We start from the raw sequence: 22,221 nt of genomic DNA on the forward strand, positions 1-22,221 counted from the left end.
AGAGAGAGAGAGAGAGAGATTTCACTAAAGTTTGATTGTAAAATGTATAGTTCAATTTAAAACTTGAAAGTATTTAATGTATGTAAGTTAAGTTTTATTTATTAAATTAAGTAACATTTATTTAATAAATTAAATACAAACATTTATTAATTAAAAATTGTTTGAGTTATTTTAAATAAGTCGTAAGATCCCTATAATTTTGCTTTACGGCGCTCTCTAGTGTTTGATCACGTAATTATGGAGATTTATATAAATATTGATCCAGAATGAAAACTGTCTAGGAATTACATATTCTATGTTCAAATTCCTAAGCTAATTATCATTGATAAGTGTAAAATTAAATTACGTTTTTTGTATCGTAACGTTACGTACAAAAAGTTAATAACGAATTACAAAATATACAATCCGCCTTTTCTAATTTGTCCAGTTACTACTAAACTCTAGAGAAAAGTGTTAGATTAAACAGATAAAACTAGATAGAAATTTAGGTAGACAGATAATAAAATTTCAATATTCTTATTTTCACAAAATATATAGAATAAGTAAATATTTCGTTCCTTCTTATTCGAGAAGATATATTTAAAAAGTTATTAATACATTTATTTTGAATTAGAAATTTGAGGTATTCGTAAAATAAATGTATTTATTTTAAATGTTAGATCCAATCAAAATGGCATTCTCAGAATGCTGTGCCTGATTGGTTAGAGTTTTATGTCACTTTGTATTTGACGTCTGACTTTATCGTCGTTGGGTCATATGATACTGTCACTCATTATAAGAAGTTTTTAATTTATTATCAAGTATTGTTCCTGTCAAAATTTGTTACGTGCCTTACATAAGCACAAGTGAATCAAAGTAATATTATTGAATATAGAAACAGTTTCATACAACCTGCAACAATGTCATTTTTTGGAGTAAATGTCAATCCATTTTCAACACCAGTAGGCCAGAAAATAGGTAAGTTTTATTATTTACCTTTACGAAATCCATTAAGTCCGTTATTTTATTATTATGTTAATAATCAGTTAATAAGTTCTTTTTATATGGACAACTATTTGTACATCAATATTAATGAATGCTTAAATACTTATAGATTTTTTCCATGTATATGTATATATCTTCAACATTCACATCATGAATCATGACCTATCTAACATCTTTTATTCCAATTAATAAATTATAACATCTTTATTTGTATATTTCAGAGCAAGCTACAGATGGTAGTTTGCCAAGTGAAAATTGGTCACTTAATATGGAAATATGTGATATTATAAATGAAACAGAGGATGGGCCAAGAGATGCAATTAAAGCAATTAAGCGTAGACTAAATCAGGCTGCTGGAAAAAATTATACTATAGTCATGTATACTCTTACTGTTAGTATTTATATATTTGATAATACTTACATTTCAGATAAGACATAGGCAATATTTAAAAGTTATTTTGTACAATTAAATAATATATATGTATGTAATATAAAGCATTTACTTCTTAACAGAATTAATTTTTCAAAATAATTTGCTTCTTTTTACAGTTATTTGAATTAGGTTTTAACCATACGTAGCAGCTATGATTAGTAGGTTAATGATAGCTGTTTTGTTAGAACTCATCTATTTCTTACTTCTAGTCTCCTTATTTTCAAATATCCATAAGCATTAATTTATATATGTTAATGGATGAATGCCAAAAATAGGTATTGGAGACATGCGTAAAAAATTGTGGAAAACGTTTTCATTCGCTTGCCTGTTCACGAGAATTTGTACAAGAATTGGTTAAGTTAATTGGACCAAAAAATGAACCACCAACAGCAGTGCAAGAAAAGGTCTTGAGTTTAATTCAAACATGGGCAGATACGTTCCGCCATCAGCCACATACCCAAGGAGTTGTTCAAGTATATCAAGAATTGAAAGTAAAAGGGATTCAATTTCCAATGACAGACTTGGATGCCATGGCACCTATTATCACTCCAGAACGAGTAAGCTTTTTTTTGTGGTGATATATGATCAAAAAATTATTGTTTTATATATTTTGTGATTATTATAATTTTTTTTTATTATAATATAATTGTAGAGTGTACCTGAGTCAGAACAAAATATCATGAATGTACCTACAGTTGAACAGCAATCAGTAACTTCTGTAACACCACAAGTCCAACAACTTCAAAACCAATCATCTGGACAAGTAGCTATATTGAATGAACAACAAATGGCTAAAATACAAAGTGAACTCGATGTTGTACAAGGAAACATGCGTGTCTTATCAGAAATGTTGGCATATTTTACAAGTTCAGATCAGAATAATAGTCAACAACCTGATCCTGCTGATCTTGAACTTTTAACTGTATGAATATAATTATTTGTCTTATATATATGAATAGCAGTAAATACCTTATAGCAAATACCCATTAAAACAAATGCCTTTTCTATTCAACAATGTAATGCTGTATATATGAAATTGAAAAATATATTTTTATGTAAGGTAGACATATATATTTAAATTATAATACTTATCATTCGTAGGAACTTCATTCCACATGCAAAGCAATGCAAGAACGTGTTGTTGATTTAATTGGAAAGCTGGCACATGATGAAATGACAGCAGAATTATTGCGTATTAATGATGAATTAAACAATTTATTTTTGCGTTATTCTCGTTATACAAAAAACAAAGCTGTTGCTGCAAGTACTATTTTAGCACAAACAATTGGTCATCCTCCAAACATAGATTCTGCTTCATCAATTAATAAACAAGAAGCTGATTCTCTTATTGATTTATCTGATGAAACTGATACTTTAGAGAAAAAAATGACAGAAATAGGTAAGTATTATATTTGTAATAATTGAATAATGTTTGTGTGTGTGTGGATAATTCTTTTATATTAAATTACAGGCATAGCTGATAATATTGACCAAAATAGGATAGATCGGAAGGAGAAGAAAGAAGGTGATAGTGATGAATTTGATATGTTTGCACAATCACGGAATACATCTTACGAAACTGCAAAAAACAGGTTTCTAATATTAAATTAATTGCAACTTTTAAATGTGTATACCTAATATATAACTATCCACTTATTTTTATTGTAGCGGTAGCAAATATGAGGATAATTTGGAGCAGGTGAGCGGAGGAAGTCTCAGTACAGCGATTCTCAATCGCAATAATCCTAAGTATCCCCAGCAGACTGCTTCTACAGCTGCTTCTACTACTGCTACTTCTGTGCGTAATCCCTGTTCCTATAATTATTGCTAAGCATTTAGTTAATATCATGAATAATATAGATACTGATTATTATTGAAAAGAGTAAGATTATTACAAAACTTTTTATAAATTTAATTACACAATATTGCAAAATTATATTTTTGTAAGCAATTTAGTTACGATTTCATACAATGAGCTTAAAATTACTCTCATAAAGGTAAGAATATCATACTTACTACACATTGTAATATTAAAACGTTGTGATTATATTCTTATTCATTTAGTAGATTTATTTAGAAGTTGCTTCCTTTCACTGCTTTCTATAGCATGAAATAATTAATTTTCTCTTATGTTTCCTTTTGCTTTATTTTTGCCTATATATATGCATATGTTCAGATTCTTATTGTTTCGTTTGGTATGTTTATTTTTATTTTTTTGTTTCTTTCTTTTAATATTCAGCTGAACCGGGAATCTGAATTTAATGAGATGGCAGCCTGGTTAGATCATACGGTGAGTTATATATAACAATGAGATTAAAAATTTGTAGTATAATCATTTAACACATCATTAAAATTTTCTTCAAAATGTTCAATTATATGTAAATTGCATTTAATTATATTTCGTAGTTATTAAAACAACTTCTTTTTCAGCCAGGAGCACATGGTGATCAAGAATCTCTAACATCTTCAGAGTTCGAACGTTTCTTAGCAGAACGAGCTGCTGCTGCTGAAGCTCTACCAACTCTACCTACAACTACTACTAGTACAGGAAATACTACAAATTCTGAAAACTCTAACATTCAGCGTCAAATTAATAAGGATCAAGATAAATCTTTATTTGCTCTTTAAATGTAATTTTCATATTTACATTTTAGAAAACTGATGAAAATTAAATTTATTCTAATTCGGTCATCAAATACACTTTTTAATAAATCAATGCTTCTAATAATAATATTAATATTAGAAACATTGATAAAATAAGTTGAAGAAAACAATATAAAAAAAAGTAAAAAGAAAATGCTTTGTGCTTAAATGTACTTAAGAATAGAATTGATACTAAATGATCGTAAATTAGCATTTTATTACGTTGTAAAAATTTAATAACAATGAATAACTTATTTTAAAATAACCGTTACGCGTAAATATTATGTAATGCAAAAATAGGAGAAATACTAACTTATGTTATTTGTATATAAAAAAACACATTGTATGCAAAATAATATTCATATTACAATGTGTGGTCTCATGCCTTGGAACTATATAAGAATTATTAATTTATGCAGTTGCATTTTTCAAATTTGCGGATTTAAATAGAAAAAAAATTAATATTTCATTTTGTGATCGATTTTGTTACGCTATAGATCGAAATATTTTTATATCTTAGATTTGTCGATCATTTAATATTTTGTATAAATATGATACGTTCATTATTATAGTAATTTTGATCTTTATGAAGTATTATTATTATAGAGTAATATAAATTTATCGATAGTATTGTTATAATTATGTAACGATATATTACAAATAACTAATATATTCTAAAATTATATTATAGGAATATCATTGGTAATAAGGAACGTTATGTAAATCTTATGTTTGTAATTTAAAATTATAGTTTTACTTTGAAGAAAGCAAACATATTGACAGTACTATGATAAGAACTAAGATTCTTTATGCAATTTTAAAGATGTGATAAATCATTATGAAACTATCTTTAAATGTTTGATTTTATAAGGCTGTATCCTTCTACCAATGAATATTTTATTTTAATATCAAATAGTCAAATATTTTTACTAAAAATATATTACTTTTGACAAATAGTGCAGGTATAGCACTAAACATGTTAATTCTTTTATTCTAGAATAGATGAAATATTTAAGAATATTTCAAATAGATGTTTAAAACAAGATGAAAGAAAAATTAAATTTGCTTATTTGTGTGAATTGTATTTACTTCTACGTAAATACTTGTAATCTATGTAAGTAATAACATAAAAAATTATTCTTCTGTTTTATGTGATTATTGCAATTTTTATTGAATATTGTGAAAGAAATTAATTTTATATTTTTAATAATTTCTTTATATTTTAAAATTATACATCATTTTTTCGTTTTGTAATAAACTTTTCTAATATTCCAACATACTGATGATTATATTTAAAAATTCTAATCCTTATATAAAATTAATATAAAATTACAACATATCAAGATCTTCTATAATACAGTTATATAAATTACAATTTTATATTTATGTTAATATTTAATCAAGATCACAATTACAGGTATTATTTATATCAACAATATTTCTATATTTTAAATTATTTTGATATTTGCAAATATATTATCGAATATAACATAAAAAGGACTGAGAAAATTGTGTCGTACTGTAAGTTTTTTTATTTAAAATTCTATTTTTCAAATAAATTTTTATTTTGTTAATCATAATTATATGATCGCATGACCTATTTTATAATAAAATAATATTCATATTAAATGGTTATCAAACAAATTTTCTTTATCAATATATACAATATAACATATTATATATGTATATAAATTATTTCTCTCTATCGTTTCACTATATGAAAAGATACATATCCGCATTCAAATTTCTCATATTGGTCCATCGATGTGTAAGTACAGATACATATGTTCGTGAATATATATCATTGCGATACCACAAGCTAAGGTCACGTGGTTCACTCATCGTGTATTTCACGCTGATCATTTCAACCCGTGTGGTTGGTCTAATCGGTACTAGTTGAACGCACAGTATACAATTTGATTGATTCTATACTAATATTTCAAGATTAATCTCGGATGATCTGGTATCGAAAATATAGTTCAAAGTTATTGTTGTGCTTTTCTCATAAGAAACATGTATACTGTATCAAAAGGACCTAGCAAGATAGCCGCTAAGACACGAAGAGGTACAGATACCAGAAGAATTTTTAACTGTATTTATAAACAGTTATAATATCAACTTCGTTGAACATTATCATCTTTCAGGGATTAGTCAGAACCTTGAGAGGCTGGAAACTTTGCGTGATTTAACGAGAAAAGCAGATCCTGATGATGACCACGAGGCCACCCGGTAAGTAATGCTTGAACCCATGTTAACCCTGGTTCGTTTCTTTCCTTTCTCTTTTTGTAACTTCAGCATTTCGACATTACGCAATTCATAATTGTCCGTTGATAGTAAGCACGTGCAATTCCTATGTTGTATTCCTAGAAACTCGTAAATTATAATTCATAAAGTATTACACAATCATATCATTTTCATATGCTTTTAGAAAAAAGTTATGTGATGTACTATGAGCAGTTTTTTCGTACATTAATATGTATAATAAAAACAATTATTATTTCACAGCCATGTGCCAAAACCAGTCTTTCACATGAATGGGAAATCTAAATTCAGTTCACAGAGGCATCAAATGCAAGAAGTTATTACACCTCAGCATGAAGAACTTATTAAATTTGTCTATGAATGTAGGTTAAACATTTCTGTTACTTGATTTTGAAAGTTATAACAAAATTTTTATTTCACAGTGTATAAGGAAATATATTTATACTGTATTTGTATTGCATAATATCATAACACTACAATTATCATTTTTATTTATCAGCATGGAATCAAGTTAATACACGACAAAGAACTGAGTGTTCTGATGGTTCAGATTGTTCAGAACCTTCCAGTAAGTTTTTTAAATCTAATTGAAGCAGACTGTAAATTTTTTACTTTTATTTACCTTTCTAAGCATTAAATATATATCTTGTGATTTGTATATCTTTGTGTATATACAAATTCATAAGTAACTAATTGAAATTTGATTAAATATTTATAATAAACAAAAATATTTTGTAAATTTCAGGTCCTAGTTCTATAGTGTATTACAATGATGGTGAACCAAATGATACCCTCCAAGGTAAGCTATAATTTCTCTCTTTTAAAAAAAGACTATATATAATTGAGATAGATTAAAATAAATATACTATTTCAGATTTTAAACCATTTGATTTGGAATCATGGTGGGGTAAACGATTATTTAATAATATCACAAAGTCACTTTGAAAGACACAGAAATTTATAACAGTTATGGAAATACATCTTGAAGTAGTACAGAATGGCAAACAGTGCTAAAGATTAGCCTGTTTTGTAATTTAAAAGTAATTGAAGAATTAAGTGAATAACTGTGTAGAATTGAATCTAAAAATTAGAAATTAACATAATTTGTTGGATACCACAAAGTTGCAATTGACGAATTTAAACTGTTGTAGAATTCATACATAATTATTTGTTACAACGAATTTCTTGTATGAAATATCAACTTTTTATTATACATGCAACTTTAAAAATTAATTTGTTTGGAACTTTAAATACATATACATATGTAACTATAGAACAGCATTTTTTTGAATATTGTAAGGGATTATGATTGGTAACTTGCATGAGCTTAAATATGCATTATTATCAACACTATCCTTGAATTGTGATATAACAATACACATAAATTATACATTTCTGTTTGAAGCTGTTCCAAAATTTTGATTAATGTAAAATTGTACAGAAAATTTGTTCAAGTTCAGAAGATATTGCAAAGTTATAAATTAACCGGTGAAAAATTAATGTGATACAAAGTACGATTGCTATTTCCGTTTGTAGATTTTTAAAGTAACGCAGGTAAAGATACAACTCATAAATACATACCAGATAGGGTTAGGCAAACACAGAAATCCCTGCGTGGTATGAATGCAGCGTGAAAATAATGAATTTTTAAGCATAGAATGATGTACATATTACATGCATTGTTTGTGTGAATGCATGACTACACTGCTGATATTGTTATGACAAATGTATCTAAATACATTTATATAAGCAAATTTTAGTATAACTTTGTAGACTGATAATGTTTAAGGTTGTTACATGATTATTAGACAAGATAAACCTTGTCACCAATGTATTTGCAACCTTTGCTTTCAAAGTTCTTATTTCATATTGATCTGACTTAATCTTATCTAATTATTAAATTTTTACTTTAAGTATTAAAAAAAATGATTATCAAAAATTTTTATATGAGTTGATACTTTTGAAAAGCAGAGTTTGCAAAAGTAGTCAAAATGTAGTGCAACATTCGGCCATTTAAGGCTGAATCAAGCAGTTATAAATAAATACATCTTTATATACACGATATTTTTCTTAATCTTTTTACATTAACTTTGATACATTAAATTTCATAGTATTAATTTGATTTATACATATTTTTAACAGCAAATAAATTTTAATATTAAATATAAAACTGTCAATTCATATGAATTTCTCAAGATTGATTATGTATAGGTTTCTAAATTATATATGTCTGTATTCAAATTTATAAAAACTAATTGAATTATTGTTTCATAATAAAATGAATAACAACATTATGTTTTGAGAAATAAGAAAAAAAATATAGCCTATTATAAGGGATCAAATTGTACTTGCCTCAAATTAGGTAGGTTAACTGTTTAAATAACCTTTTCAATTTACAAATATAAGATATTGAAAGCAAATATTTAAAAACTATAAGTTATATTTTTAACATAATATAATATATTTATTATAAATATTTATTTAAGTTTATTCCACTAATATATGAAGGTAATATTTTTATGCAAAAGGATGTGTGAATTAAGAGAACAAGAATATGACTATTTTGATACAATAATGAATAAAAGTCTTATGGGAATGGCAAAAATACATAATAGTTTAATTGCATTAGAAGAATGTAATGCAATCTTACGTAAAGATTATGCAAATATGATTGGGAAGGTATGTAATTTGTCATGATTAAATAAAGATTTTAATTACGATATTATATGGCATTATAATAATAGGTTAAATTAATATCTGGTAGCAGAGCTGAAAATGAATTGATATATCCAGGAGTTGTGGGTCCTGGGATGTTAACAGCTGCAGTTTTAGGAAATACCTTTTCTGCACCTTCTGTTGATAATATATTAAGAGTTATTGAAGAAGTTGGATTTGATTACACTGAAGGTAATAAGATATAATTATATAATAAGATATTATTTTATATTATTAAATAATTAAATAAAATATATATATACAGGTATATTGTTAATTATAGAAAATTATGCAGAATATTCTATAAACTTTAATTTGGCAAAATTATATGCTGAACTAAAAGGGTATGTTGTTAGACTAATAACAATAAATAGCAGTGATATGCTTTATTTTGGTAATAGTGTAAAAGAACATAATCTTTTACCTACACTTTTTATATGTAAAATAGCTGGAGCTATGTCAGAAGAAGGAAAATGTTTAGATGAGATCTATTCTTTTTGTAATTCTATTACAAATAGTGGAGAAATAGTACTTTTAAAAACAGGTTACACAATTTTCTTTAAATTAAATTGTCTAATAATATAATATAAAGAAAAGATTATATTTTACAGATAATTATTTTGAAAATATAATTCATAAAGGATATAAATTGGAAATGTTTCCAAATTTAGTTAAACAAGTACTCAAACCACTGATAGATATATTAAATATAACATCACAAAATCAAACTAAAACAGATATACATGAAACCAAAAAGTTTTGTATTGGTCATGAGGTTGCAATTATAATAAGTAACTTTGGTATAAAAGAACTAGACATTTGAAAATTTTGCTTATCTTTTAAACCCTGTTACCTTGAAACATTTTCTATTCCTTAGGTTGCGGTCAAATACAAGGAAACATATTTATCTTAGAACTTTTGCAACAAATAGAAATAAATGGATTAAAACTAAAAAGAATATATATGAAAGAATTTATGAAATATTCAAATAGTAATGGTTTTCACATTTGTCTATTAAATCTTTCATTCAATACAATATTAATTAAATATTTAGATTTTCCAACATTTGTATCTACTTGGCCAGTAGCATTAGGTTTAGAGGCAATAGAAACTAAAAAGGTATTGTAAAATTTATGGAATTAGCTTCTTCTCTATTTTTCAATTTATATTATATTTTAACTTGAAACTAAAATTAATTTCTAGCATGACAAAACAAAATTAATTACATTAAAAAAGGACCATAAGGTAATTACATTCTATTAGTGCATTATGGAAGATGTAGTATAATAAAATCTCAATGAATGTGTAGAATATGGACTGGAATATTTTAAATTTACAAGGACCAACAATGAATCATAAAACTAGTCAAACATTTTTATTAATCATATCAATGGCATGTGAAGCAATAATAGCATGTGAAAGACAATTGAATATAATGGATCAAAAATATGGCAATGGAAATTATGGTACAAGTCTTGCATGTGGAGCTAAAGCTATACAAAATGCTATTCAGGTTGGGTATTAAATATGTTTTAAAAAAACACACATAATGGAATTTTAATTAAAAAATTTTACAGAAAAATGAATTATTGGGAACAAATTTGTATATAACATTTTTACAAATTAGTCATATCATTCAAAAGACAGTGAGTGATATACGAGGAAGGCTATATTTTTTATTTTTTTTCTATATTGCTGAAGTAAGATATAATATATTATGTTTAACTTTTCGGTTGCATATATGGTTAACTCCTTAAATGTATAATACATTTTAGGCTTTTTCAAAATATGAAAATGATAAAGAGATAACAGTAGATGTATGGTTACATGTGTTAATTACTGCAAATAAAGCAATTGAACAATTTAAAGCATCCTCTGTAGGTGACCAAACTCTATTAACGACTTTAACAGCAGTACAGATAGATTTACAAAATGCATTAAGTAGAAATGTGGATCCTATTGATGCATTTGGAATAGCTGTGAAAGCCGCTGAAAATTTTACTACAAATGTTTTGTATACACAATCTTCTCATGTAAAAAATATAAAATATTATAGTTTACTTCACAAATTTTAGTTTGTAATAATATATTAAAATAAGAAAAATTTATTTAAAATCTATTTCAGGAACTCAAATATCCTGATCCTCAAGCACATTCAGTAGGTATATGGATGAGAGCTGCATATGAAGGCACTAAATTAAAATTAATTTATCGTAATACAAAATAATAAATTTGTAATAAGTATCTCATAAGTATTATTAGTTATATTAATATTAAATATATTAATACATGAGAAAAGAAATTAATAAATATTTAATGATATTACATGTTACACCTTAGATGAAGCGATTCATTATGCTACATAAATATATTTCTGCTTTTACTTATATGTACGAGGTCATCAAAACTATGAGTGTATGCGTGAGCAGGCATCATACAAACGAATGATATAAATGTATGTTCAGATATGTATAAAAGACTATCATAATGTCACGTGTTCTTGGCTTCTCTTCATTTCTGTCTTATCACGTGAAAAAGCTGAAAAAAATTAATTTCGTTGTTTCAAAACGTGAACTAAAAATTAATAAATAATACACTCACACTGTGTTTTTATATTAGATACATTTTATATCTGACATTATGAACAGAGGTTATGTTTAAAATTATAATTCTAACTTTCTAAATTCTTAAATATGTATAACATTTAAATATTTTATTTAAATCTTGCGAATATATTGCGTTATTTATACGCACACACACATACACATAATACATAATGTGTGTGTTTAAGATGATAAGAGTGATAAGGATATAAAAATATATGAACAGTAAATTTGTAACACTCATATAAAAAAAACAGTAATATTAACAATGAATGCTGTGATTGCTTTATGTATTTTCTGTGAATCACATGGACCTAAAGTGATATTTACAACTCAATCATATCGTAATTATGATAATCAAAGTACAGAGAAACTGAAATTCTATGGTCCAAAAGAAATACTAAGACGAAGTCAAAGTGTTATGGAAGATGGACAGCATGAATGTGAAGGATGTCAAAGTATTGGTAATGTGAAATATTTAAGTAATGAACATGAAACAAGGACATCATTTCTTTCTGCTCAGCAATCATTAACTCAAGATATTTGGTGCTTGCTAAAGCATGCATGCTTTAGGTATAATAATTATGAAATATTCCTTCGTATTTTTTAAATATATATTTTATACATATAATAACATGAATTTATATATTACTCAATCCTCTAAAATTTGATAATCATATGTATGTTTTAATTTTTTAAGGAGTCTAAGCTGTGAAGTACATCCTGGTAAAGAAGGTGTTTGCTACTTTGGAGATGAATATAGGGGGCATGTTTTAAGTCATACATTTACATTAAAAGATGCCCAGGTGAATTATGCAACGAAAAAGCATGTTTGGTAGCTATTACAACAAATTATTCAAACCATGTCATTAATTATAATTTTAAATTTTTAGAAAGGAATTTAGAAAGTAATTCATCAATATTAAGATATTCTCTTTTTCTTTTTACAGGCAAGAGGTTTTCGTAAATGGTGCAGTTTTATTGTTTTCATGAGGGATAAACAATTTCTGTTAAATATGTGGCCCTTTTTAGTTGATAATTTAAAAGAAGTAATTCGAGAATTACAAGATTTTGCTGAAAAGAAGTACAATGCAGAAGAAGCAGAATGTCCACAAAGAGTTGTTCGTTTATCAACAGCCAACAATGGACCAGGATTATATAATAATTCAAACAGACAGCCTAGAACTTTTAGTGATATAACCAATGAGAAACATGTTTTTATAAGGTCTGTTTTATAGTTATGGGATAAGTATTCAATACTTACAAAATAGAATATTAATAAATTACAATTAAACCAGAATCCACATGTGGCTGGTATGGATTCTTAGTGCAGGAGCAAGACATTTCATAGAAATTTTTCCCATGAGCTTATTAGATGATGAATTAAATTACAATTTGGAGGATCAAATTGGTTAGCATCACAAAAAATACCACATTTATAAAGAATATATACTTGAATTTATTTCATCAAATAGCATTTCTCACTGTTTAGAAACTGAAGATGGATTTACTTTAGTAAATGCCAAATTACCTGTAAATTTAACTTTAAACTCAAATGAACCAGAAACAACACTTGAATTCTCAGAGGTCTCAGGGAAATCTACTACAGTGATACTTAAAGATTTGAGAGCTGTACTGGGGAAGGATCAATTTAGACAACTTTTATATTCTAGTTTAACGGGCGTTCAAATTTTGGTAAGAGGTCCAAACATTGAAAGATTGGAATCTTTATATGGACTTAGTTCTCTTATTCCACGTGCATGTAGAAGAGTTAAGACTCAAGCGACAGAATATATGGATCCTAACAAGTGTAACTTTATTGGTATGTACATTATTTGTTACAAAGATATTAAGATATAGATATTTTATTAAATATTTTATAAATAATCACATTAATTTCAGGTGTTGACACGTCAGTAGCTGTTCCTTTACCTTGTGCAAATGTATGTAGATTAGATATTGTTACTGATGAACACAAAGTTGAAAATTCAAGTTCACATATTGTTAGATGGACAGGAACATTGCCACTAAAGTTACCAACGTTATTAACAAAAATTGAAAAATCACTTGAAAATGAGAAACTTGGAAATTCGACCTTAAAGGCACATTTTGCTGCACTACAAGAGGAATGGGCAAAGTACAATTATATTGTGTATTTTATATTAATATTCAACAATATTTCTTGTGTTAACTGTGAATTCTTATTATAATTGTAGCATTGCCAAAGTAGTTCATGCCATGCGAGGACGTGGTCATAGTGGTGATCTCTCTGGACTTATGCTTAGTTTAGGTGCTGGACCTCATGATAAAAAATTATTAGATACTTGGTCAATGGGATTGCCACCAAATCCGGCATAATCATTTAATTAATTTATCATGTTTTATACAATGTAGAATATTGGGTAATATTTAATTTAATATATAAAGTGTATTCTCTCTTATTTGTTCATACAATATTTATGTATTCAAGGTTGTGCATAATTTTTTATTTATAATATAGTCAACACATAACGAATATTGATATCAGTATAAAATAAATTATCTTACATACGTCACTTAATAATTAAGATTTGATATCCAGTTTTATAAAATCATATAATATTTACATGAAATTTTTTGATAAAATTGATATCAAAATAAATTTTAATGGAGATTTCACTCACTTTTGATAAGTAATTGCTTATCTTCATAAATAATCGACCCATGTCTTATATGTATATGTAACTGTAACGTACCTTTCATTAAATATAATTTATTTAGTAGGTTGTATTTATAGCAATTTTAATTTCTTCACATTTCAATTTAAATGTTCAAAAAATATCTCGAAAACGAATATAGCTTCAACATTTTGTGAAATGTTATTTGTTGTATGTCATAAAAATATTAAAAATCGATAACTTTCAAAGAAAAAATTAAATTGCTTAATTGCATTAATATTCCTTTTTTATATTCAGTGTCTTAATTTTTATGATTATTTAATTTTAGTGAATATAGTAATATATTCAATTTACTAAAACTACAGTGTATTGTTATAAATATCTAATAAAAGCATTTTCTGAAATGGAAATTCAACCGCAACCGACGTATCGTCGCAAGTCATGTATATTCGAAGACTTTAAAAAGTTTAATATTTCTGAACAACGTTTTGAACAACAGTATTGTAGTATTTATAAAGCAAGATTAAAAGCATTAAAAGATTACCTTTTGCAAAAAGCGAAAATTAAATGGGGTAGATATTTTTATATAAATTACATTTGTTATCATTTTAGGTTATATTTTTTTATATCTAATATTTTGCTGTAGGAAACAATAAAATAGTTACTCTTGAACAACTTAGTGAAAGAAACGAAAATGATACTTGTATTATAATAGGCACTTTATACAAACATCAAGAGTTGAAACCATCGTTATTACGCGAACTTAGTACCGAACTTCAATTACAAACCCAACCAGCTAGAGCAAATTATGCATCATTTAAAGATATATTGTACTTGGAAGATGAAACATTACGTATTAAATTGGTTGATAATCATATAAATATTCAAGATGTAGTTACTGGTATTGTTTGTGCTGTATTGGGACATGAACTAAAGGATGGTGAACTTTCAGTAAATATCTTCTTTTATACAATTTACAAAAATAATTAAAATTACAAAGAAATACATAATATAATTAAAGTAAAAATTGTAACTTAGATTTAGTTTGATATTTTGTCTTTTTGATTTGATTGAGTTTTGCTCTCTTTTTCTTTTATAAAATGTATTGATTCCAGGTAATAGATTGGTGTTTGCCAGGATGTTGTCCAAAATTATCAATATTTGATCGGCCACTAGAAACGCAAGGAAAGATTTTAATAATTTCAGGTCTAGATCTAGCAAATAATTTACAATCGTTAAGTACAGATTTATTATTTGAATGGATCACTGGAATGATTGGTTGTGAAGAAGTTCATAAAGATGTGGCATCTATTGTGTGTATTATTATAGCAGGTATTTAATGTGTATTAATAATAATAGTATTTGCAATAAATAACAATAATATTAACATAGGAAATAGTGTAAGAGGATCTGTGGAGACCCACAATTATAAAAATTATTTTGAGACAAATGCACATGATGCAGCGATATTTAAAGAGACTGCAAACATAACGCATAAATTGGATAACTTTCTTCATCCTATCATACAATGTTGTCCCATAATATTAATGCCTGGAGAATTTGATCCAACATGTCATACATTACCTCAACAACCACTTCATCCATGCATTTTGCCACAATGTTTCAGGTAATGTAAAACATATGTGTATATGACAGAATATCATAATATTGTTAATATTCATATTATATAGGTTTAAAAGCTTTTATGGAGTTACTAATCCATGGATTGGTAGTATAAACTCTCGCATTGTAGCTGGATCCAGTGGTCAACCAATTATAGATATCATGAAAGTTGCTGGACTTGTTGATATTTCACCTTTAATGTGGTTAGAACGTACGTTACTTTGGCGACATTATGCTCCAACTGCACCAGATACTATACCAGCTTATCCATCTAGCAAAATTGATCCATTTATTATAACAGAATGTCCTGATATATATTTTGTTGGTAATATGGAGAAGTATGATACCAAATTATTCACAGGTAAATATATTCTTTATTCATTCTTATTTCTATATTTATAATGAAGAAATAGTCTTGGTAAAATAAAATATGTATTCACAGCAGATGAAGGACAAACAATACGATTGATTTGTATTCCAACATTTTCTAAGACACAAACAGGTGTGTTAGTTAATTTACAGGATTTAGAAACTTGGCCTATTTCCTTTGCTGTGAATTAATTTCTTAAAATATTTAATTGTTTTAAAACAATGACATTGGACAATGCAATATAGTAACATTAGATAATGCATTATATAATAATATATTCATATAAGAAAATAATCAGTTTTCTTAAATAATCTCTCCATAATTTGTACATGGCAAACATATTATTTATTCTTCTAATGAAACGATTTTATTTGTATACCTTTTTCATGTTTTTATGTAATCTTTACTTATAGAGATGAAAAGGAAAAGAACATGAAAATAAGTACATAAGTAAAATATATCTTTATTTGCCTTTTACTTATACATAAATATATGAAAAAACAAACTATAATATATATTCACATAACAAATTATAACATATATTCTATAAATAATTTATATTTGGTAACATTTATAGTATTCTTAAATGCTCGTACATATATATTATAAGTATTCTTAATTATTATATTAACAGTATTTAATTCAATATATGGAACAATATACCATGCAATTCATAATTTCAAAACAATTTAAATAAAATATTTTGCTATAATCATATTAATATTTCTTAATACTACACAACATATATATAGTAACTACTAGAATATAATACTGCTTTATTTCATGAAAATAATAGTATTCTTTGGCACTGTATTTTCAATAATACTGCTAAAAGATATAAATAAAACTAAATTAAATGAGATTAGAATTATATATGAATTTATTAATTCTTTGACCTATTATTTAATCAGATATATGAGGATAAATCTTGAATGGAAAGATTTACATAAAGTAAAATTTAACAGCTTTTTGATACTGCTGTTAATGTAAAATATTTGTTATTATTTCTGAGGCCTGCAGTGTTTTTAGAATTGTTTCTTTACGTGTATGAATAATTATTCCAATAAATATTGATATTTCCCTAACTACGGGATTTTGAAGGAATAGGAATATTCATATTTAGACAAATCTTTATGTTCTTAGATGATTCTTGAGATTGAGAAACTTCTGACTGTGAATCTATAGTTTTTTCTTCACTTCTCATTGCACATATCACATCTGTGAGAGCAACTATATAATTTTTTGCCAATGTTAAGGTTTCAATTTTGGATAATCGTCTTTCCTTTGATACATGTGGAATTACCTCACGTAAAGACTACAAAATACAACCATTTATGTTTTTCTACAAATAGATAATTTTTGTTACAAATTACTACAGTTATATCTACCTGAAAAGCATCATTTAAACTATGCATTCTCATTCTTTCTCTCTCATTACTTTCCAATCTTCTAAGAGTTCTTTGTCTAGGTGTTATCCCTTTGGATGAATTTGATAACTTTAGTCCGGATTTTTTAGTTCGCTTACTGTTCTTGTGTACTGTTTTATTAGTCCGTGTTTGTTGTTTAGGCCATTTTCCCTCCCAGTTATTCCTATTCATCACTTTGGATGTCATTCAGAGATTCCCTTCTTAAAAGTGTCATGTATTATTTATAGCATAAAGTCACACTTTGATTAATTATTTTTTATTATTCCTTGTTAATGTTAAATAATTTAAATATTTAATTATTTCACAAACAATATTTCAAGGTCAATGTATAGATAAATAAATATCCTTACTTTTATAGAAAAGAATAATATTTTTAGTATACAAATTAAATAAAAAATTGTAATATCTAAATGTAAGATTGAAATGTTATTTATATACTTACAAGTAAGATACTTTGTTTCACTATTAACAGATCAATGGAGAAATAAAGTATAAGGATAATGAATATGTCTAAATTTGTTAATATTCTTGAAACGCGAGTGTCTCGTTACGCTTTTCTTCGATATATTTGGAAGCAAAACAAGATTACAGTTATCTTATATTATATGGTACATTTTCAAATATTTGAATCAACTGTACACTGCCGCGTGTACTTGTTGAGCCACGTTGGAATGACGACTAACGTAGCGATGCCGGGGTGCGGCCGAAACAGCCTTCCACCCCCGGGAACTATGCGATCTACCCTGTGACCTTTTCTTAATAACTTTTTCGTAAAACATTGTTTGTTTCTCATAAATTTTCATTTGTGTATATAAAATTAATTTACGATATAATATTTATTTGAAAATATTTCTGTTTAAGTCGCTTGTAATAGCGCAGCACTAACAAAAGTAAAAATTAAATAATATTCTGCGAAATTGTAATTTTTTATTTACGATGTAACACATAGATTATAAACTATAATTTTATGAAAATATGTGTAATCGGCTGTAGTAATGTTAAATATAAATCTTTTAATAGTTTGTAAATTCTCGGATTGAAAAATTTGGGCAATGTGTAAAAATTATATTTGCGACATACACTTATTACTCACATTCATAAAAGGTACTATATAGATGTGCGGCTACAGGTGGGCGTATGACGTAATTCGCCCACGCGGACATTTCTATAATCACACTACTACTCGTGAAGGTAGCGTGAATTACAGTTAAACGTATCATATATGTTTGTTGCATATAATATATTAAATGTAAATTTTGTTGCATGTAAAATAAAATATATTAAAAACTAAACAATAAATAATCATTACCTTTGTTACTGAATTTATAACAAAGTAATATTGGGTCAAAAAGCATTTGTAAATTATTAAAATCTTAACAGTATTACTAACCATTTTTTGAATAATACTTAAAAAATAAAACTTCTAATGGTATTAAGTTAAATATAAATTAATCTTTATTGTTTATGTTTTATCTTTACATTTACCACAACAAGTGTTAGTTTGTTTTTCTAATTCAGATTCTTTGTAATTAGGAGTCCATGGCCCAAGACTAGCTGAAGCATAAAAATCCATAGGATATGGCTTATCATTATTAAAATTTATCATTTTTAAAGCAGCAGCTCCTTCATATGGTGTGAGAAAAGGTTTTTCAAACGCTGTTCCCCAATCTATACTTAATCGTGGACATGCAATCTGTAATATAGGAATCATACAATATAAATTCATCATAATTATGAAAATAGAATTAAGAGAACAAATTTTATATTTATAAACAACCTGTATAAAAGCATCAACGCCTTTAAATAATTTAATTTTATCTGGAAATATTTCTGAGAGCAATATAATGACATTTTTCTTTCCCAATAAATTAATTCTAGTTTCCAAATTTTTCAAAACATTAAGATTTCCTTGTCTTCCTAAAGTACCAAGTATTAATCCAAATTTTCCAATCTCTTTTGCATGTTCAATTGCTGCTAATCTAGTTTTTAGCATTTGTTCGTGATCATAAAATTCTTCTGTCAATTTCTTCTCATAGGGATCATATCGAAATGCCCTTAATTTTGGATTAGCAATCATTGCTGCTTCTAAGTGAAACCTACCATCTCCTACATAGATAACTACATCAGCACACCGAATCTGTGGTGCCGTACAACCTAAAATCTTTAAGCAATAATATGATTTATTTATGATGTAAAGATTACAATACACGCAAAAGGATATATATGTAATTTGAGTCTAGCCTAATAAGATATACAAATATCAATACCTCGCCAGGACTTAATGGTTTACTTTGTGGAGTAGATACTTCATAACCATTTCTTCTCATCTCCATTGCAATTGCTTGTAATGTGCCAGCAAATTGTATAGTACTTACAAGTCCAATTTTTGTTGTAATTGATAATGTAGCTTGTAAGCATTCAATACAATGTGAAGTATCAATTTTTATGTTAACAAATATATAAAGTACTTTAATACCAACAGTTTGATCAATTGGTATTAAGCAAGAATGGCCATAATGAATTAAAAAATCTGCACCTAATGCTTTTGCAGTATAATCATCTATACAACATGCTCCTGTATCAATTATATTAGTTTTTATTTGGAATTATATATACTTATACAATATACGTTTAAATTATGTATTTTAGCAATTAAAAAGTACATGGAAAACCTACAATTAAATAATCTTTTTATTAATACACAACAATAAAATTCCTTACCATAAGTAACATCTCCCATTATAATAGTTTCTGCATCTGTAAAGTCTTCAATAATATCAGCTAGAGTTGTAGCATACATTAGAAGTCCTTCAGGCATTTGTAATGCAACTCTTTTAGCTTTGACTTCCCTAATTCTCCATACTGATTTGTGTATTTCAAAATTGTAATTACAGGGTAACGCAGCAATTGCTGCATTTAACAATGAATTGTTTAAAATTTCTTCAGGTATTTTATTTATTTTAACTGGAGCTTTAAATACCTTACGAACAGGTTTCGCTTTAATTATCACAACAGAATCAGATTTTTCGCTCATGATTGCAATTTTTTTCAATAATTTTATTAACCCTAAAATTTATATCTACGTTTCTGTTAAAAAATGTTTAATATAAGGGTATATTATACGAATATGATTCATTTATTTTGTATATAATATATAGAATTCATAATGTACAAGCTTATTCTTTATTCATTTCGATAGAAATTTACGCTACCTATTATTAAAATTTTCTTCTATCCAAAAACTAAAAACGAAAGGTTATAAATTATCCTAACCTTTTAAATTGAACGAACCAGCAATGAACTTCGAAGTGACAGTTGACAACGACGCCCTCTTCTTTAAATGTATACTTTATGAATAAAAATATTTTGTCTTGTTCAATTTGCAACAAAAGAAAATAGAAGTTTTATAAAAATAATATAATAATAGTAATAATAATAATAATAATTACTATTATTCTGAATATTAAATGATATTATATTTTGTTTTCATAACTACTTACTTCAAAACAAATTATTAATGAATATGTTATTCATATAACTATTATAAAACTATTATTTTTATGTATTACTGAATCTTCAAAATTTTGATATAAATTTTTTATTTTCTTTAATAAAATTTAATAAATTTTTTATTGTACTAGAAAAAAATGTTTTTAAGGTCCCACCGAGATTTGAACTCGGATCGCTGGATTCAAAGTCCAGAGTGCTAACCATTACACCATGGGACCAGTTATACTAAACGTTTTTATTTTTTAAGATTTTACCGTCTAATTAATTATCTTAATACATTAAATTATATGATTTTGTTAAGTTGTTTGTTGTACTAACAATTAAAGGATTGTAAATTATATTTCATTATACGTATTACATTATATTAAGAGAAATATAATGGGTCACTGTACATATTATACTTATTTATTGTTGCCTGTTGTACTTCTATGCATATGTATAGTTCAATTTAAAAATTCTTGTAATTGTATACAGTAATCATAATACAATACATAATCTTCCAAATTAGCAGTTTATAAATTTTTAATAAAAACTTGTAATTACAAAACTCTTTCTAGTTATATTTAACTTAATTAAACATTTTTGATAAGATACGTATTATAAAATATATACATAAGTTTGTTTACATAAAAGTCTTGTACGTCAAGAATGAAAAGAATACGTTAAGAAAATAGTAAGAAAAAGAACAAGGGAAAAGATCTAATACTGTTACATAGTAGAATTATTTTAAATTTATTTTTATAATAGAACATTTGAATAACATTTTACTTAGAAATAATACTAATTTTAGCAAAAAAATATTTGGGAAAAGAGTAAAAGAGAATAAGGTATTATTTTTCTAAAATTATCTTTTATTTATTCGGTAGCATTAATTGTGCACCTATTATATTATTCATATTTATTACATTAGATTAAATTATACATATAATCTTTACATCTAACATTATAGACGTAATTTTTGCAAAATTTTGTTGTATTTAATTGCGATCAAATA

General features: G+C 26.1%; 6 protein-coding genes and 1 non-coding gene across 12 annotated transcripts; 4 read left to right on the forward strand and 3 right to left on the reverse strand.

The window, feature by feature from the left end:
• The first annotated feature begins 313 nt into the window (after nucleotides 1–313).
• Nucleotides 314–4,518, forward strand: LOC117204420 (TOM1-like protein 2). Of its 4 annotated transcripts, none has more exons than XM_033441783.1 (9): nucleotides 314–957; nucleotides 1,206–1,375; nucleotides 1,693–1,974; nucleotides 2,070–2,339; nucleotides 2,519–2,816; nucleotides 2,889–3,009; nucleotides 3,086–3,215; nucleotides 3,657–3,707; nucleotides 3,848–4,518. In XM_033441783.1, exons 1-9 carry the CDS (start codon nucleotides 900–902, stop codon nucleotides 4,043–4,045), a joined length of 1,578 nt encoding a protein of 525 aa, XP_033297674.1. In that variant the 5' UTR covers nucleotides 314–899; the 3' UTR covers nucleotides 4,046–4,518. The 4 variants fall into 4 exon arrangements, 3 of the variants coding, with proteins under 3 accessions (XP_033297674.1, XP_033297676.1, XP_033297675.1); XM_033441785.1 differs by having other exon boundaries at nucleotides 3,086–3,116; nucleotides 3,848–4,079; XR_004487088.1 differs by having other exon boundaries at nucleotides 315–957; nucleotides 3,485–3,707; nucleotides 3,848–3,975.
• Nucleotides 4,519–5,814: 1,296 nt separating this feature from the next.
• LOC117204450 (MAPK regulated corepressor interacting protein 2) lies at nucleotides 5,815–8,379 on the forward strand. Its single transcript, XM_033441857.1, has 6 exons — nucleotides 5,815–6,125; nucleotides 6,205–6,289; nucleotides 6,566–6,684; nucleotides 6,822–6,890; nucleotides 7,068–7,121; nucleotides 7,197–8,379. Exons 1-6 carry the CDS (start codon nucleotides 6,074–6,076, stop codon nucleotides 7,265–7,267), a joined length of 450 nt encoding a protein of 149 aa, XP_033297748.1. The 5' UTR covers nucleotides 5,815–6,073; the 3' UTR covers nucleotides 7,268–8,379.
• A 270-nt stretch (nucleotides 8,380–8,649) lies between these two features.
• Nucleotides 8,650–14,195, forward strand: LOC117204341 (triokinase/FMN cyclase). Its single transcript, XM_033441630.1, has 17 exons — nucleotides 8,650–9,001; nucleotides 9,067–9,229; nucleotides 9,303–9,581; nucleotides 9,649–9,837; nucleotides 9,915–10,156; nucleotides 10,241–10,282; nucleotides 10,347–10,550; nucleotides 10,615–10,737; nucleotides 10,813–11,070; nucleotides 11,163–11,224; nucleotides 12,064–12,213; nucleotides 12,341–12,446; nucleotides 12,591–12,865; nucleotides 12,939–13,051; nucleotides 13,133–13,462; nucleotides 13,543–13,777; nucleotides 13,857–14,195. The coding sequence occupies exons 1-17, from the start codon at nucleotides 8,825–8,827 to the stop codon at nucleotides 13,996–13,998; spliced, it is 3,090 nt and encodes a 1,029-aa protein (XP_033297521.1). The 5' UTR covers nucleotides 8,650–8,824; the 3' UTR covers nucleotides 13,999–14,195.
• A 423-nt stretch (nucleotides 14,196–14,618) lies between these two features.
• On the forward strand, nucleotides 14,619–16,644 carry LOC117204338 (DNA polymerase delta subunit 2-like). Of its 2 annotated transcripts, none has more exons than XM_033441626.1 (6): nucleotides 14,619–14,869; nucleotides 15,013–15,248; nucleotides 15,413–15,629; nucleotides 15,690–15,924; nucleotides 15,989–16,281; nucleotides 16,363–16,644. In XM_033441626.1, exons 1-6 carry the CDS (start codon nucleotides 14,701–14,703, stop codon nucleotides 16,479–16,481), a joined length of 1,269 nt encoding a protein of 422 aa, XP_033297517.1. In that variant the 5' UTR covers nucleotides 14,619–14,700; the 3' UTR covers nucleotides 16,482–16,644. The 2 variants fall into 2 exon arrangements, with proteins under 2 accessions (XP_033297517.1, XP_033297516.1); XM_033441625.1 differs by having other exon boundaries at nucleotides 14,620–14,869; nucleotides 14,944–15,248.
• A 191-nt stretch (nucleotides 16,645–16,835) lies between these two features.
• Nucleotides 16,836–18,651, reverse strand: LOC117204340 (protein dimmed-like). 2 transcript variants are annotated; one of them, XM_033441628.1, is made up of 3 exons: nucleotides 18,160–18,651; nucleotides 17,679–17,917; nucleotides 16,838–17,605 (listed from the first exon to the last, which is right to left on the reverse strand). In XM_033441628.1, the coding sequence occupies exons 2-3, from the start codon at nucleotides 17,901–17,903 to the stop codon at nucleotides 17,372–17,374; spliced, it is 459 nt and encodes a 152-aa protein (XP_033297519.1). In that variant the 5' UTR covers nucleotides 17,904–17,917; nucleotides 18,160–18,651; the 3' UTR covers nucleotides 16,838–17,371. The 2 variants fall into 2 exon arrangements, with proteins under 2 accessions (XP_033297520.1, XP_033297519.1); XM_033441629.1 differs by lacking the exon at nucleotides 18,160–18,651 and having other exon boundaries at nucleotides 16,836–17,605; nucleotides 17,679–17,936.
• A 498-nt stretch (nucleotides 18,652–19,149) lies between these two features.
• On the reverse strand, nucleotides 19,150–21,028 carry LOC117204339 (2-(3-amino-3-carboxypropyl)histidine synthase subunit 1). The gene is made up of 4 exons (XM_033441627.1): nucleotides 20,439–21,028; nucleotides 19,985–20,292; nucleotides 19,495–19,878; nucleotides 19,150–19,410 (listed from the first exon to the last, which is right to left on the reverse strand). Exons 1-4 carry the CDS (start codon nucleotides 20,749–20,751, stop codon nucleotides 19,180–19,182), a joined length of 1,236 nt encoding a protein of 411 aa, XP_033297518.1. The 5' UTR covers nucleotides 20,752–21,028; the 3' UTR covers nucleotides 19,150–19,179.
• A 345-nt stretch (nucleotides 21,029–21,373) lies between these two features.
• Trnaq-uug lies at nucleotides 21,374–21,445 on the reverse strand. The gene has a single exon. It is a non-coding gene; the product is annotated as a tRNA-Gln (tRNA).
• Nucleotides 21,446–22,221: the final 776 nt, after the last annotated feature.

Source organism: Bombus bifarius, unplaced genomic scaffold (assembly GCF_011952205.1).
Source record: "Bombus bifarius isolate JDL3187 unplaced genomic scaffold, Bbif_JDL3187 scf7180000007978, whole genome shotgun sequence".
Taxonomy (NCBI): Eukaryota; Metazoa; Arthropoda; class Insecta; order Hymenoptera; family Apidae; genus Bombus; species Bombus bifarius.

Excerpts from the sequence above, each read along its gene's own strand:
- LOC117204338 (XM_033441625.1), top strand. The coding sequence starts at position 14,701 with ATGGAAATTCAACCGCAACCGACGTATCGTCGCAAGTCATGTATATTC. Across the intron at positions 15,925-15,988 it reads ATTTTGCCACAATGTTTCAG|GTTTAAAAGCTTTTATGGAG; the intron begins GTAATGTAAAAC and ends CATATTATATAG. Across the intron at positions 16,282-16,362 it reads TGATACCAAATTATTCACAG|CAGATGAAGGACAAACAATA; the intron begins GTAAATATATTC and ends ATGTATTCACAG.
- LOC117204340 (XM_033441629.1), bottom strand. The coding sequence starts at position 17,903 with ATGACATCCAAAGTGATGAATAGGAATAACTGGGAGGGAAAATGGCCT. Across the intron at positions 17,606-17,678 it reads GTTTAAATGATGCTTTTCAG|TCTTTACGTGAGGTAATTCC; the intron begins GTAGATATAACT and ends TGTATTTTGTAG.
- LOC117204420 (XM_033441783.1), top strand. The coding sequence starts at position 900 with ATGTCATTTTTTGGAGTAAATGTCAATCCATTTTCAACACCAGTAGGC. Across the intron at positions 958-1,205 it reads ACCAGTAGGCCAGAAAATAG|AGCAAGCTACAGATGGTAGT; the intron begins GTAAGTTTTATT and ends TGTATATTTCAG. Across the intron at positions 3,010-3,085 it reads TACGAAACTGCAAAAAACAG|CGGTAGCAAATATGAGGATA; the intron begins GTTTCTAATATT and ends TTTTTATTGTAG.
- LOC117204450 (XM_033441857.1), top strand. The coding sequence starts at position 6,074 with ATGTATACTGTATCAAAAGGACCTAGCAAGATAGCCGCTAAGACACGA. Across the intron at positions 6,126-6,204 it reads AGCCGCTAAGACACGAAGAG|GGATTAGTCAGAACCTTGAG; the intron begins GTACAGATACCA and ends ATCATCTTTCAG. Across the intron at positions 6,891-7,067 it reads AGATTGTTCAGAACCTTCCA|GTCCTAGTTCTATAGTGTAT; the intron begins GTAAGTTTTTTA and ends TGTAAATTTCAG.
- LOC117204341 (XM_033441630.1), top strand. The coding sequence starts at position 8,825 with ATGAAGGTAATATTTTTATGCAAAAGGATGTGTGAATTAAGAGAACAA. Across the intron at positions 10,551-10,614 it reads CTATACAAAATGCTATTCAG|AAAAATGAATTATTGGGAAC; the intron begins GTTGGGTATTAA and ends AAAATTTTACAG. Across the intron at positions 12,447-12,590 it reads TTACATTAAAAGATGCCCAG|GCAAGAGGTTTTCGTAAATG; the intron begins GTGAATTATGCA and ends TTCTTTTTACAG.
- LOC117204339 (XM_033441627.1), bottom strand. The coding sequence starts at position 20,751 with ATGAGCGAAAAATCTGATTCTGTTGTGATAATTAAAGCGAAACCTGTT. Across the intron at positions 20,293-20,438 it reads AATGGGAGATGTTACTTATG|GAGCATGTTGTATAGATGAT; the intron begins GTAAGGAATTTT and ends TAATTGATACAG. Across the intron at positions 19,411-19,494 it reads GCGTTGATGCTTTTATACAG|ATTGCATGTCCACGATTAAG; the intron begins GTTGTTTATAAA and ends CCTATATTACAG.